The sequence below is a fragment of the Aphis gossypii genome, chromosome 1, assembly GCF_020184175.1.
Source record: "Aphis gossypii isolate Hap1 chromosome 1, ASM2018417v2, whole genome shotgun sequence".
Lineage (NCBI taxonomy): Eukaryota > Metazoa > Arthropoda > Insecta > Hemiptera > Aphididae > Aphis > Aphis gossypii.
The window spans coordinates 43,151,870-43,168,844 of record NC_065530.1 but is presented as its reverse complement, the minus strand read 5'-3'; the positions used below and the strand labels follow the sequence as shown (position 1 = coordinate 43,168,844).

The window sequence follows — 16,975 nt, the reverse complement described above, 5'->3', positions numbered from 1 at the left end:
ATAAAACTTTAAATTGTAGGTATAAATAAATGAGGGCCCCGAATAATCGAAATTACAATTTTAAATTGTAAGCTATAACGTATTAATATTTAATACGACTATATCTGTAAAAAAATAATTCTAAATTCTGTAAAATAGTTTTTAATTACAAAAGTAATCATATTAAATAACTTTTTATGTTTTTATTCAACTTGTGTAGGCCTACTAAAAGGGCCCCTGCAAAACTTAGACGGCCGGCCCTGGCAACAGTAGCCAACATTAGAACCATAATAAATCCCGATAATAAAATAAATAATAACCACCATGTTTTAGTTTATGTACCTACGTCATATAAAAAATCCTTCTGTTTGCTGAATTTTATAAACTGAAATTGAAAGACTTTAATTATCCGTTATAAATATGAATACTTATTAATTATTATATTAAGTCTTTCTTTGTAAAGTGAATTTTATTAAAAAAAAAAAAAAAACTGGCGACTTGGCGAGTGGGTTACTGTAATAGTGAAATGAATGTCTTACATTTTAATTCAATTGTATAATATTTATTATTGTATACAAAATTCGATTCTGAATCTGTCAAGCTATAGGGTGTTTTATGTATTATATTTGTGTTGCTAATAGTTAATACAGTATAGGTAGTTTCACTAATCCGGACTAGATGAGACGGGACTCTATACGGATTATCGAAAACCTGGATTAAACGGAATGACGTTTTTAACTTACCTATACTAATAAATATTTTTCAAAAACACCTTATGTATTTTTACAAATTCAAAATGTATTGATTTACAATTACACATTAGGTATTATTGTTATTAATCGAAACGATAACATCTTTATCATAGGTATTCTCGAATATATACATTATAGGTACCTGGTACATGAGTACTAAAGTACTTAGGTACTAAATTATAAATTGTCCATATTATCCGAATATCCGGATTAGCGAGACTCTATACTGAAATAATGTATTTTTCTGTTAGTAATACGGTAGGTTGAATTAATTAAAAACTACTAATTTAATACTTACATTCCGCATAGGCGTTGATTGTAATCCCCTAATTAATGAAAATTAACCGTAAATTGTGTAAACTCTATGGCAACTTATAGTTCTTCTTCGGATTTTAATTTCACAATTACACTTACTGGAAGTTATGAAGACGTTATTTTAGAAGTGTACCAATCACTAAACAACGCTTCATAGGTATAATCATACGATGAATATTTTGTACATAGAGATAAGACCACGATTATTCAAATCTTAAGCCATTGCTCCATTTTTTTGTTATATTATCTCGAAACCATGTTGTTAACATATTTTCAACATCTTATTTGCTTTTTAAACTGAACCTTAGCTTTGAGAGTGCCTTATATATAATAATTATAATTGAGAAATACCTTCTTGTAAAGTACAAAAACTTGATTTCAACTGGTTAGTTTAAATTATTGACTAGGAAATATTTATATACTGTCGAATCCATCTACTATAACTAATAACTATATTATTTATATTCAAAGAATATCTTAAATTATGTTAACAATAATGCGGAAAATATATATAATATAAATTTAGAATTTATTTTCACACAATATTGTAAATCAGTTTCTTTTGTTCATAATTATCATTGGGATCATAATTAGTAGTGAGACCAATAATATTAATGAGTCTTTTTATCGAATAATATTTACTGGACCTTGTCAACTAATAAATGTCAATGATTATATAAATTAATAATTAATACTAGACAAAATATTTTAAATTTAAGTAGATAATCACATGTTTTGGTTGTACTTTGTATATTGATAATTCTTAATAACTATAAGATATGAATCAACAATTATGCCTAAATAAAACAAAAGTATAATTAATATTTATTATTCTATCAAATCCCTTAACATATAAACAAGAAAGTTGAATAATATATATATATGAATACACATTTACATTTACATCCCAACCAACAAAATAAAAATGTTTAACACTAAAACTAATATAACAAATAATTGATTCACAAAAATGATTATAATAGTTGATACATATAAATATTCTATGAAATAAAATAATTCATTAACATAAATTTAAAGACCCATAATATAAATCCATCAAATATTATGTAATTGTATAATAGCTGATAAAATTTTTAAAGTTTTTTGTAAAATTCACAAAATTCAATTTGGGTCAACAATTATAATTGAAATAAATAGGAATTTTGAAAAAAAAATATATAAAAATACTGTAAACAAATTAAAAATAAATAAAGTTATAGAAAATCCAAATATCCCGATATTTTAATTAATATAATAATAACTGTAGTAATGAATATTGTATATTTCATTATTATTATAACTATAATTTACTGATCCTATTATCTTGAATTCAATAACAAATAAATACCTATATAATTATGCATATGTATATTTATTATTGAGATGGATTATAAATAGTAGTAGGTGTTTGATTTGTCTGGAATATTGGATCTGGAGATAATATATTTTCTGATGGCTTATTGTTGCTCATTACATTTACATACATATCCTTTACACCTAAAATAACAATGAAAGATTATTTGTTACTTAATTAAATTATTGATATCCTTATTTTTTAAATAATGAAACAATGGAACACGTTTTCCTGAATAGTCTACAGCCCACACTTCAATAGTTAATAAATACCTCGCTTTCTTTGAATTTTAAATTGGTTGTGATTTTGATTGGCTGGTGAACTATTAGCCACTGGATTGAATTGTAATTCTGAATCCAAAGGAGGTGCAGCTTGTTGGACTGGTTCTTCGGCACCAAAATTTTCCCCAATAGTCTAAACAATTAGTTTAATATTCTTATAGTGTCTAAAAAAATAATAAACCATTTTTGATGTTATTTACGTCTGTATTATTAGAAGGCTTCCAAAGTTTAGCCAACCCTCCAAGCCAAGAATTCTTTTCTTTTTGCTGGCGCTTATCATCTGCATAATTTTTTTTCTGCGATTTTTTTTCAACTGTACTAGATACCTATGAGGAAATAATTTAAGTGTATTCATAGTTATTGAACTTATATAAACCTCACTAATATATTAACATACTTTAGGTTCCAGTTCAGCCATTTGACGATCAAAAAATCCAAATTTTGGTTCTGTCGAAATTGTTTTTTCTGGTTCAGCCATTAAAGTAAGATCTGGAGCAATGGTTGATATTTCTGAAGTCATTTCATTTGGATTATTATGACTAGTTATTTCTCCTGTAGTAGTCATAGAATTAGGATCAAAATATTGTGAATATTCTAGAAAAATACAAATTATTTAATTATTATTATTCCTCAAATATCACACAAAAATTTAACTTTAAATTTTTAAAAAATCACAAGAATAAATACATTCCACGTTAAAATAAAAAGTAAATGGTCAAATTATATTTTTCAATTCTTTTCTAAACTATATCAATAAATTTTTATAATATGTTTTTTATGTAACACAAAACTAAAGATTGAATATTTTACCCATTAAAAATCAATGTATATATAATATGAGTCTTTTAACATAGTAAAATTCTGGTATTAATTATCAATACAATATAACTAAAAAATGGAATTCAATATAATAACTTATAAATATATATATATATATATACTAGCTGAACTTTGAATAAAGTATAGAAAATGTTTGTATAGATAAAATTACAATTAATGTGTAAAATAATGCAATTTATTAGTTACTTAATATTATTTGAAAAAGATATTGAAAAAACAATAAAATGTATTTGATTTAATGGTTTGATATTTTCATAAGTCATTTATTAAACAATTATTTTTATTTTTAAGAGAAAATTTAATAATAATAATAACTTTTATTTTTTATGGTTTGTGGTACATTAATTAGTATTTATACAACAATTACAACATTATAAACAGTTGATTCTTGATAACTTAAACACTTTTTGAGTTAAAATCCCAAATATCTTTTTTAAATACTTTAGAAATAACTTCGAGGTGTGGAGATTTTTAAAATTATCAAGGTTTGAGTTATCACAATTCGACTATACATTAAATTATTAAATAACTAGGTATAGATTTGAATTGATTTTAAATTATAATTCAATTGAAAACTATATAAATATTTTTAAGTATTAACTATGGAATAAAATTGTTTTTAGGAATATTTCTTGAATTATTTCTATAGAAATATTTTTGTCATTTAAGATTAATGTTTGTTTCTGTTAAGTTAATTATCTATAAAAACAAATCAATGTAGTGTTAAGTTATTTAACATCCTAATCTAACAAGGAAAATAATCTTTAAATATTTTTTTTACTTTTCTACTTATTTATTTATTTTTATATTATTATAATATATAATTATCAAATATTCTCAAGTTTCATACACTACAACAATAAATCAAAATATTATTCACACAGTCAATTTCTAAATTATTTACCAAAAAATAAGAAAAAACTATAGACCTGCAAAAAAAAACAAAATGCTTAAGAAACATCACAAGAGCTATATAAGTGAGCTGAGTTCAGTATTGTTTTTTTTAGGCTAAAATTTATAATAATAAGTCACTTTCCTGTGTCGAGATGAACGAAGTAAGACAAGATCTTAAAACCAAGTCTCTGTATTCCATCTGTATTTTTGTTACATTCATTCAATCTAAACTAAATACTAATTATTCTAATCGTATAATTTTTCCTCTTTAATTATATAATGTTTTATACATGGTAACGTTTCTAATAAATTAAATTGCAGAATTTTCTACACTTTATAAACTTTATTTTTTAAGGAACAAAAATATCTTATATTATCTTAATATACCACACAACTCCAATGGCTCATTTATATCTTATTGAAGGGCATCTCTTAAAAATTCACTATTTATAAATTTAAAATTTAATTTTCAAAAAGTGATTTTGGAAAACGCAATTATATGTTTAAAAAGTTATATTTTTATTATTTTTTTTTTAATGAATAATAAAGATATATTAAAGACAATAATTTTTGATAACTGATTTAGTAATTTTTTTTTTTTTTTTGTTAGCCCAATTTTTTGTTTTGCATAACTAGTCAATAAAATCAGCATAAACTTATACTGTTTTCATAACACAATATAATAACCTAATTGTATAATATAACAGTATAATATAAGTGACAACTGAAAAGGTCAATTATAATATACACACATATTTTAAAATAGAAAGCAAAGTTTTAATAAGACATACAATAATATACAAATATAGTAAGTTGAAATAAACCACCAATTTGGTCTTAAACCATTTATTTTCTTATTTGACAAATTCCCTAGCATTAATCTAGTTGTTTCTATGTATTGTCTATAAATCATAATATTTTCTACAAATGTATAAAATATTTACCATTACAAACATGAATCTTTAAAAAATTAACTATAGTTTTATTATTATTTTTTTTTTTTTAACAAATATAAGCATTATTGTTGTATGTTTAAAATTGAAAATAAGAAAATATAGTGAATTTTATTAAAAAAAAAAAATGTATATATTTTTTTATAATTTTGTACTATGTTAAGAAATAGAATTTGAAGAATACAACTATAAAAACATAATATAGTAAAATTGTCAATAAAAAAAAATCACAACTAATTTAGTTTATAGTTTAAAATTTAAAATATATTAGTTACAAATTTAAAATTTACCATTTTGAGGTGGCGGTGGAAGTTCAGTTGATTGTGAAACGACATTTGGTTGCCAATAAGGGTTCACTTGAGAAGGATGTGGCTGTTGAATAGTTTGTATAGGTGCTTGAACAGGTGGCACTTGAAAAGATGGGGCTTGAATAGGCGGTGCTTGAATAGACGGTACTTGAACAGGTGGAGCTTGAATAGGCGGTGCTTGAATAAGAGGTGCTTGATAATTAGTAGAATAATCTATACTTTTATCTGGAACCTACATATTTAATTAAAATTATTTCTTCAATTTAAATTGCTTTTAATCTTACAGTTGGCTGTTCATTAGATACAACAGAATGTTCAATTTGATGTGATTGATAATTATCTATTTGTTGTATTGGTGATATGTGTTCTACATGGTTATAATTCTAAAAAAAAATTGTACAGTAATTAATTCAGAAATTCAGAATGACATTTAATAAATATTTTTTTATTATTATTAACTTACATTTTGAGTACTTATTAAAATACGTTTTAATTCTTCTAACCAATCCAGCGCCTCAATACTTCCAGATAAGTTATTATTTGATGCTTGCATGTAATGCAAATCTGTACCTAATTCCACAACATTGGCAATAAATCCAAAATTTGCCAGTTCAGGTGATGAGATCAACTGTGTTGCGATAGCTTCCAAATGATGTAAAGCATTTTCACATTCTCCATACTCAGCCAAACGAATGGCCAGCAAATATTTATAAGGCTATAAGTATTTCAAACTGTAAGCTTTATGTGTAAATAAAAAAATAATAATGCAGATAATTTATAATATTTTACCAAAAGACTAGAAATATGGAAATGGCTTAGATTTAATCGCATAGAAAACTCGTAAGCACTAGTTAATAATATGGCACGATTTGTAACCATAGTATTAAATACTTGATCAGTAGATGTACCCAAAAGGGTAAATTTAGAAGATAATCCAATCGATTCTAATGGTATCTGTATAGCCAAATAACAAAAATGAGCACCGAACACATCACCTTTAGCATCTAAAAAATAAAAATGAAAACAATTTAGATAATGTTATTTTTTGGAAAATTAAATGCACCAACTTAAAGTGTCCCCAAGTTGAATAGTAGCATTACGAGCATTATTTATATTGACTTGCTGATTACTCAAAATCATCGCTAAATGTTCTCTCCAATCTCCCCAGCTATTGTCCGTACAACACTTTTATAAAGATAAAAATAATTTTATTAATAATTTGTACAATACATACGATATTTATATTTATATTTCGTATATTTGTTATACAAGCATTTTAACAATATAAAGGATATTTTAAATGTTTTTACTCTGTCTATTGCTCTTTTAACTTGTCATATATTCTCATTTTTTATTAAACTTATTTTTATACTTTTAATAATTTAAGAGGATATTATTATCTCTGTCTTACAGACATAGGACATAGACAAAACCTGTTTACGCAGTATGAGTAGAACTTGCTCAATTTGATTCTAGACTTCTAGAACAAATAATAAATATACCTAGTATAAAATTGAATTATGGCAATATTTCTGAAGGTAAGACCCTGGGGTTTTTAAAAAAAAAAATTTAATTTAAAAAATTTAAAGGTCATTTAAAAATGTTGACATTTTTACTATTTTAAAAAACGACATAATGAACGTTATATTGGGAATAATGGAAAAAACCCAGAGTCTTGTTCTCAGAAATATTATCACAATTCAATTTTATAATAGTTATATTTACTCTAGAACCACAATTGAGCGTGTTCCACTCAGACTGCGTAAACTAGTTTTGTCTGTATAGTAGTGTGAAAGACAAAGACAACACATGCAGGTGCGACGTCCTATTAAACTATTAAAAGTAAAATATACAGTTGTTTTTAAGAATAAATAGAAATTTTTAGAGCAAAAATCACTATTTAAAGTTCATACTATATGGCAAATACTTAGTATTCTTATGTACCACTTGACTATTTTTTAAATTAAAATAAATAGTTTAAATGATAGAATATTTAATGTTTCAAAACGTACACTAAATTTTTTTCCTACGTTTAACTACAGTTCAACATTATATTTTAAAATTTTAAAAAAATTACTTACAGTTGTGCATGATGGAATATTGCCACTACTAAGTTGGAAGAATGTTTGTAGAGTGTCATTTTGTGGAATTGTTTGAAAATATTTAGATCTAACATAATTTAATGTCTTAGAATCCATATATAATGCTAATATAAATGCAAATCCCCAGTCTTGATTTAATACAGCAAATTCTATAAAACATTATATACAATAATAATTAATATAATAGATACATCAAAAATTGTACATTCATTTTAAAACATTAAAATAATTATAGCACATTTTAAAGTTGAAATATAAAACTAAAAATAATATAGTGTAGTATAATGAAAAGAGAAGATTAAAATAAATTTATAATGTTTTTAATATAACATTTATGAATCTATTTCGTTCAAATAAAAAAACTAGAAATCAAAATGCTTTTATTTAAAAATGTGTATACTGAGTGCGCTGAGAGAGCGCAAGTCGGCGGCGACCTAAATCGGTTTTACTGCGCAACCCCAAACGTCACTCTGCCATAGGGAAACCGGTTTCGATAGCAGAGAGACGCGGGAGGATGCGCGAGCCGACTTGCACTCTTTAGGCGCACTCAGTATAGTATCTTATATTTGTTGACGTAAAATCTGAATTGTGTTAACACTCATAATATACTCTTACTTTTTTTTTATTTTGATACTTAAAATTGGTAAATAATAAATTTTCACTTCAGATTTTTATGATAATAATATCAGTTAGATAAATTTAAATAAATACAAAATCAAAATATATTGTATAATAATAATAATTGTATGATTTAATTTTCCTAAAACAAATACTAATACTAATTAACCAAAGTGTGATAACAGGAGAGCCAAATATGTACCAGCTTACCTAGTGAATCCCATAAATTCAATACAGATAAAACCATTATAATACATTGTTAAATGTTGTCTAATTGTTACTTGTACAAAGTTAGTAGGGAAAATTTGTTTTGTACGTGTTCACAAAATATTTGACCAAATCTAAATTATTTAAAGATCATACAGACTGGATTTCAAACTATTTTATGATAAACTCACATTTAAATCAAATAATTTATAACTTTAGCTCGCAAAAATATTTATGAAAATACATAATTTCCAACTATAAAAATATGCAATACCACATGCAAGTATGCCCTTAAAATCAAAAATATGCAAACGTATGCACTAAAAAATTGAACTATTTCAACAATGTTGTAAATTTTATTTGATACTTACATAATAATTAAAATATAATAGTATCAACCAAGAAAAATATGCAAATGCACAGATAATAGACTTAATTAAGACATCCCTATCCCTAACACGAATACTAATTAACTATTATTATAAATTAATAAATAATTTTTAATTTATGTACCCAATAAAATTGTATTAAAATTTAATTTAATTAGAATTAATTAAATTGTATTTTTTTATTTAATCTCGTTGTTAATACTCAATTATTAATAAAAAAAAAAAATGCACTTACCTAAAGCTTCAGACTTATTGCCTTGTAAAAGCAATTCTCTGAAATTATTTAATGGTTTGGCTGATATTCCCTTAGAATCTTTTAAGCTCATATTATCAAATAATGTACAGTCCACTGGGAATTTAGCCACATTTTCCATTAAAAGTTCTGATATATCAGTTCCATCAACAATCTATAATCAAAATAATTTATGAGCTAACTAATACTTTTGATCATTCAACTATGCTTTTACTTACTCCATTACGCTTAGTTATCATACATATTAATTCGTACAACAACCTCTCAGAATTATTTGATGCCTCATCTGCTAATTTATTCAAATATTGAGCAACAGCATTTTTATGTGTCTTGCCTCTGTTAAGTAATTATAGTAATAAGTAATTGATTACATTTATTTATGGTTAATAGAAAATTTAATTATCTAAAATTATTTTTTACTAACAATACAAAAGGGGTGGGAAATCTGAAGAGTTCTGCCGTATCAATATCATCCAACCCTGGCATTGCTTTAAAAACATCTATAGAAGCATTTGAGGAGTCTAACACAAACAATTTTCCAAAGCCCATATGCATTTTTGCTGAAAAAAAAACATTTGATTAAGATAATAGAAAAACATCATTTCAAGTTGGTACAAGGATGAAAAGCAAAAAAAAAAAACATTAATCTTAGCAAAACAAGTTAAGATTTAAAATATTTAAATAATTTACTATTTATAAATTTCATACAACTTAAAATTAATTTATACTTAAGAATCTATGTATAAATAAAAGCTCATTTTAAATTACCATTTACATGATACTTTTGATATCTTGGAGGAGTAGTTCGATGATTTTCTTTTTCAAGTCTAGCCATATGGTTTAAAGATCCTCTAAACATACAAACATTATATTATTAACATAATAAAATAACTAAATGATATCAAAACATACACGTCATGTGAAGTAGTTGATACTGGTGTACTGCATTCAGAACCATTTTTAGTTCTTGATATTAATTTTTGCATTTCGACTTTGGCTTTATAATTTGTATACCATTCAGTATATGCTTTAGGGTTATTTTCTCTGAATTTTAAAAGAAAACTTCTCCCTAAAAAAACAATATGCATAAACAATGAATGTATTTATTTTATAAAACAGTATTTTTTTTAGTGTAATTACTTTCTAATGGATCAAGCATTTCAATATGAGCTGAATAATCTTGAAATGGTACAGGTGAATATCTTCTATGGTTATCTGAATCTGTTCTACTTGAAGGTCTATTACGATAACCAACGTCTTCTCTTCTATAATATTGACCACTAAAAAGAAATATTGATAGTTGAATAAACATGTTTTACAACATTAAAATTAAATCATACCTCATTTCATCTTGGTATCTTCTATCACGATAACTTCTGGGATGTCTTCTATACCGATCAGATTCTGGACTTCTAAAAATAATAAATTAAAATTAAATATATTAAAAAGAATATGTACTAAGGTCATTAATAGTATTTCATGACAATAATTGAATAATGAAAGTAAATCTTTAAAGACCAAAGTCTTAATGGTATTTTTCTTAAGTAAAAAACAAATGAAGAATAAAATAAGCATTTAAAAGTACAATCTGTATTCAATTTTAAATCAATAGTTCTTTTAACTATCTTAAAGTAATTCTTAAAAATATATATATATACTTAATTATTGTAAAACTAGAGCAATCTATCATAGCACAGAATTAAGAAGTGAATAAAATAATGTATATTTATAAAATTATTATTACTATTTTTTTATCAGTTTTCAATAAAATACACTCCAAATTTAAAGTAACATTAATGTGTAACAGAATCAAACACTCATAAATAAGCAATTTAGTGCAAAAAAAAAATCATCATCTATCAATACAAAAATTAAACTGAAATATATACATAATTTAAATAATTATACTTATTATTTAAAGTATAAAACATTATGATTTAATAAATGTATATAAAATGAATAGTAAATACACAATTAAGTAATTATAATAAAATATATATAAATAAAAATATTTGATAACATGATGAAATGTGCAACTAATAGCTGGTTCTAAAATAAATAATCTTCAATCAAAGCTCTTTTGTGCATAAAACTGTCATTTTTTTTTCAATGAAATTTTTGAAAAAATATTTCACTTGAATAATTAATATAAAATTTCTGATTATTTTAATTTAATTCAAATGTTTACCTATATCGCCTTCTCCTTTCATATTCATCATATTCACTTTGGTATTCTGTATCCGAGTGGTCGTAGCTGTGCAAAGCAGGACAAAAACATGCCACAATTTAGTATGTAAGTAAAGTATTAAAATAATTAAAAAGGAATAGTGAAATTGGTTAGTTGCAAATTCAAAATTATGCAATGTACAAACAAAAATCATTTAATATTATTAATTAAAATTAAAAACATTAAATACTTTTCATTAGGCATTCTTTGTCTATATCGCTTGGGTGGATGATTTCGAGAGCGGTGCGATCGATATTCAGGATCTACTTCAGGACTTAATGAAGCATTATCTTCTTCCTCTTCATAAAAATAATCTTCTTCACTTCTAATAATAAAAAATATATTACTTTTATAATTATACTACAATTTTGTTTAAATTATAATTTAAGAGTAAACAATAAACAGCGCTGTTTCTAAATCATTAAAATATTATCGTGGAAAAAATAGGTTAACACTGTTTTTACATACTCTCTACGATGACGATAATGTCTCCGATCTCGATTGTGATAATGCTCCACATTTTTATTATATTTTTTTTGTTGAGGTCCTCTTCGGATACTTTTAAGACCTTCTTCGGATACAGTATTAGTTAATGGAACTGATGAATCTGAATCAATTGAATGTCGCCTCTGTCGTTCATCATTTTTTTGATTAATTTTTGGCATCCTGTTCAATTTTTGAACAGAATCTTCTCCAATATTACCTTCAACCATTCTACGAAATCCTGGTGGAGGTGGTGAATGTTTTTTATCCACTCGTTTTTCATTTCTGTCATGATCTTGAAACTTTTCATTGTTTTCTGATTGAGTAGAAGCTGTCAATTTTAAACTATTATCTTGTTGGGAATCAACTATAGGTTTTAATTGATTTTGAGTGGTTGATCTCAAGTATGGACTTGTTTCATTCATATAACCATCAGGTCCAGTTCTTTCAAAAACTTCACGATCAAGTGTTTTTGGGCGATTTTTTTTTATAACTGTAGTAGGTTCTTTTAGTTCTAATTGTGATTCATTTCTTGATGATGTATAATTATCTATATCTGAAATATTTCTAGCTGAATCATCCAGTTTTTGGCTATCATTAGGTTGGTTAACAAAATCTTCAACGTCCCTATGTAAAACTTGTCGGGAATGACCTTCAAACTGATTTTGAAATTGTTCTAATGATGGAAGTCTTTTTAAAGTAACTGAATTGTTATCAATACTTTGAAAATTGGAGTTATTGTCTATTGGTCTAGCTCCAATTTGGGAACCTGTGACATGTCTTTGAACAGGGATATCATCATCACTTAATTGACCAAGAACTGTTCGAACACCAAATGGTTGTGGACCACACGGTTCAGGATTGGAATAATCTTCAAATGATTTTGTTTGCCCAGTAACTAATCGATGAAGTCCAACTGGTGGTCTATCTAAAATAGTAATAAAATAAACTTTTAATAGAAGCCAAATTTAAATAATAAAAATTATTTTTTTACTAAATAATAAATAGATTAATAAATATTTAAAGTGGTGTATTAAAACAAAACATGCATTACCCATGTCACCTTTTTATTGATTTAAAATACCTAGTAAGAATGTTAACTGTAAAGATTATCTATTATGTTACACTTAAGAATATAAAATTTTAGTATTATAAGTAGGGCTATGAGTATGTAAAAAACTACGTTATTTTTAAATTATATAAAATAAAGCTATTTTCTTAGGTTAGTACGAAGTTTTAGTGCTAAAAAATCTAATTTTATAACATTTATAATGCAATTTATCACATTGTTTGACATTATTTATTGTTTAAGCATTTTAGACCATTGCTTATTTATTTCAATAATTTTTAGTAATTTTCAATTTTTTTTTTATAATTTGCACACATTTCGTAATTCTTGTATAAAATAAAATTATTAAAATAACTAAAAATCAAAATTTCTCTTTACAATAAAACTATGATTTATAGTGCATTTTCCTAAGATTTTAAATACACTTTTAAAAATTTCTAAATGTATTAAATTTCAGCCCAAGTTATAGATAATAATATAATAACTCATGTTACCCACCTCATAAATAGAAAAATATCATGTTTAAGATGTAACATATAGATGTGAACTTATTTTTAAGTTAAATCTAATACTAATTAAAATCATACCATCATCAGTTTCTGTAGAATTCGTTTTTGTAATTTCAGTATCTTTATGCGTCACATTGTTGTCATATACATTAGAGTGTATAACCTAAAAAATGTATACAAATATAGTATTCAATGCAATCATTGTTATGATTATAATAATTGACTTCATACAACAGTTAAATATGATATTATAATAGCATGATATCTTAAGAAGCAATTTAATCTAGATAACAATTGAGTTGAGTACAAGTTAGGTAGTCTGTTAATATATAGGGCCATATGGGTCAATACAATTAAATTATTAAAACTAAACTATTCAATGATGAACAAGATTTTTTTTAAAAAATCAATAAATAATAGATTAAAATTAAGTGAGATAACATGAATTTATTTTTTATTTATTTATTTATTAATCAACAAAAATTGTAACCAAATCCAATGTTTAAAAGTAAATTTTCGGTTAAAATAATTCTATTAAAGTACTGAAGTATAGAGTCATAGTTGGGGTGTGGTGATTGCATAGGTTAGGATGGACCAAGAAGATACTGTAATGTGCAATCAAGAGAAAAAATAATTTTATGACATGAAAAGAAAATATGTTGAATGAATCCATTTCAAAAGAAATCTTAACATTAAACAACCCAACCTTTGATTTCTTTTTTTGTAATTAAAACTTGATAAAACTATAAAATGTACTGTTTTAAAACTACAAAAATACTAAATATACAAATTACTGCATTTATACTTCATTAACATATTATGTATACTTTTTAAAAGTTTTAAACTATGAGTTATGATAATAAACAAAAATTTTCTAACCTCATTACTTATTTGTAAATTATTCATTGCAACTTGGAGTGATTCATTCTGAAATGATTCTGGTGGAAGAATTTCTCTATTTTCAACATCCGCCCAGAAATTGTCTTCAGTTTCAATAATATTGTCACTTTTCTTGTTATCAATATATTGATTAACATAAGTATGTTGAACATTAGTAATTTGTTCAAATTGACTTTCAGGTTTATCAAACCATTTAATATTATTAACAATAGGAGACGTATGTTCGTTTTCAATTCCGTTTTTATAATTGTAGGTTGACCTATTTGAGTTAACTAGAGAATTATTTGTTACGTGATGAGCGTCAGGAACAGAGTAACTATTCAAAGTTAAATCTGAATTTAAAGTTGAATTAAATTTCTGTTGATTAGTGTTTTTATTAGTTGTAGATTGATCAATATAATTCCAATCATCTGTACTGCAGCTCCATTCATCATTAAGTTGTGAACTTTCAGCCTATAAAAGATAAAATGTTAAATGCATTTTATCAAACGAACAATAAAAAATGAAAATAGCACACAACACTTACTGGTTGCTGTTGCAAATTTGAATATGAATCCAAATTACCCCAAAAATTATTGTTGGACATATTCTATACTTGAAGTCTACGCTCTAATTTCAAATAGATTTTTATTAAAAGTTTAGCTTATCTATTTACAAATAAACTAGAGGTTGATACCATTATAAATGATACTTTGATTTCAAAAACTGTGAACAATCTTACCCTTTAAGTTGAAGATATCTATTTTCACAGTAAAATGTTTACTTCAATTCATAATATACACGATTACAAACTACCTAGAGTAGAAATATTCAAAATATCCTACTTTCACAAATCCATAAAAAGTTGAATCGTTCACGTCACTGAAAAATTGATATGCAAAGTACAATATTAGGGTTAGAGGAAGACCAAGGGCCAAGACACAGTGCAACCATACCTGTATTAAATATAATATTGTATCTACTTATAGCAGCTATTTCTGAATGGTCAAATCTGCCATCAAGACGATGGCATAATACAATATTACAATATACATATGTCTTAACTCTTATTAGTAATTAGTATTAGTACCTAATTAATACTATTATTTTTAAAAAACTATTAAGATTCGATAATTATACTAAATCTACTTAAATTTGGTTTTGAACCTGATACGGACCAACTTATTTTACATTTAAACTGTCGTTTAAACCATTTATTTAATTTAATAATGTCTACGGCTGCAGCTGAGAATACAGCTACTGAACAAACAATAACTATTTTTAATATAAATGAAAAAAAAGTCAAATTTGACTAGTAATACTTAATATACTTATTTATTAGTGGAAATATTTAACGATTATATATATATATTATAAATTGTTATTATATAGTAAAAAACTAACACTTTAATATAAATAATTATAAATTTATAACTTATATTTTAGTTTAATCTAAATAGTCTAAATAACAACTATATCATAAGATATCAAGTAGGTATCAACCCGGTTATTAGATTTAGTGTCGTATTTTTTATTCATGCGTGTTAAATGTAATTTCGTAAACAATATTGAATAAATTATTATAGATTATAAAAAAAATAGACATATAATCAGATCCTATTTATTTATTTTTTTATAAACAGTCTTTTAAAATACAATTTACTATGCCTATGAATTAATTGGAAATCGGTAAAAACGTCATAAAAAAATTATTTTAAATATAGATATATAGAAATTCAAAAGCACGATTGTTGAAATAAACTTTACATTTATATTAGTTTTTAATGATTGTAATTATTTATTTTTATTATTATTTACATAAATATTTAACTCAACAGTGGACTAGTAATAATTCATTTTTATTATTAATTATTTATTTATAGTTTAACTACCTATTGACTTATAATATACTTATATACTTTAACTAATTTTTGGAATTTTAAAGTAAACTGCATTTGAGTATTTGACATTTTTTACCCTTGTCGTTTATCGATGGCAGAGAAAGGAGTTTTAAAATCAAATAAATTATAAAATACAAAGTACAAAATATAATATTTAATATATACAGAAATACACAAAGTAATACAATATAAACACAATAGTAACACAATGAGTGCGGTTAAAGTTATTTTTAATATTTTAAGTATTTATAATTTACACAAGAAAAAAATGTATTTTTAACAAAACAAATTCAAGTAATTTGCTCTGAAGGGTTCTGTCAATGGATAGTCTCCCTCCTCATGAAAGTCATGTCATATAATTTTTAGTCTCTATTATATTTTATCATATTTGCTTATTGTACACATGATACATATTGTAAATATATATTTTAATAAAAAAAAAAAAACAAGTTAAACAGCTAGCGGGTTCTATAATATATAGACAAACGCCTAACTTCACGTAGGTACTTGTGCGTCACTAGGCTAAATAGTGGCGTATGTAAATACTAAATAGGTACTATATAATATGTCTATATATAGATAGGTATGTGTTATTGACTAATTGTTATTCGGATTCAAATAAATAAATAAATAAATAAATATGATGTTATGATTGTGCACGG

At 24.5% G+C, this 16,975-nt stretch overlaps 1 protein-coding gene across 2 annotated transcripts; it reads right to left on the bottom strand.

Moving 5' to 3' along the window:
• Nucleotides 1-1,556: 1,556 nt before the first annotated feature.
• LOC114123939 (protein transport protein Sec16A) lies at nucleotides 1,557-15,317 on the bottom strand. Of its 2 annotated transcripts, XM_027987080.2 has the most exons (24): nucleotides 15,155-15,317; nucleotides 14,960-15,042; nucleotides 14,413-14,886; nucleotides 13,612-13,696; nucleotides 11,941-12,883; nucleotides 11,663-11,797; nucleotides 11,434-11,499; nucleotides 10,586-10,657; nucleotides 10,386-10,525; nucleotides 10,158-10,314; nucleotides 10,014-10,096; nucleotides 9,670-9,805; nucleotides 9,464-9,581; nucleotides 9,228-9,399; nucleotides 7,758-7,927; nucleotides 6,744-6,861; nucleotides 6,466-6,680; nucleotides 6,140-6,391; nucleotides 5,961-6,059; nucleotides 5,659-5,908; nucleotides 3,079-3,275; nucleotides 2,882-3,007; nucleotides 2,673-2,814; nucleotides 1,557-2,543 (listed from the first exon to the last, which is right to left on the bottom strand). In XM_027987080.2, the coding sequence occupies exons 2-24, from the start codon at nucleotides 15,017-15,019 to the stop codon at nucleotides 2,422-2,424; spliced, it is 4,332 nt and encodes a 1,443-aa protein (XP_027842881.2). In that variant the 5' UTR covers nucleotides 15,020-15,042; nucleotides 15,155-15,317; the 3' UTR covers nucleotides 1,557-2,421. The 2 variants fall into 2 exon arrangements, with proteins under 2 accessions (XP_027842881.2, XP_050064037.1); XM_050208080.1 differs by lacking the exon at nucleotides 11,434-11,499.
• Nucleotides 15,318-16,975: the final 1,658 nt, after the last annotated feature.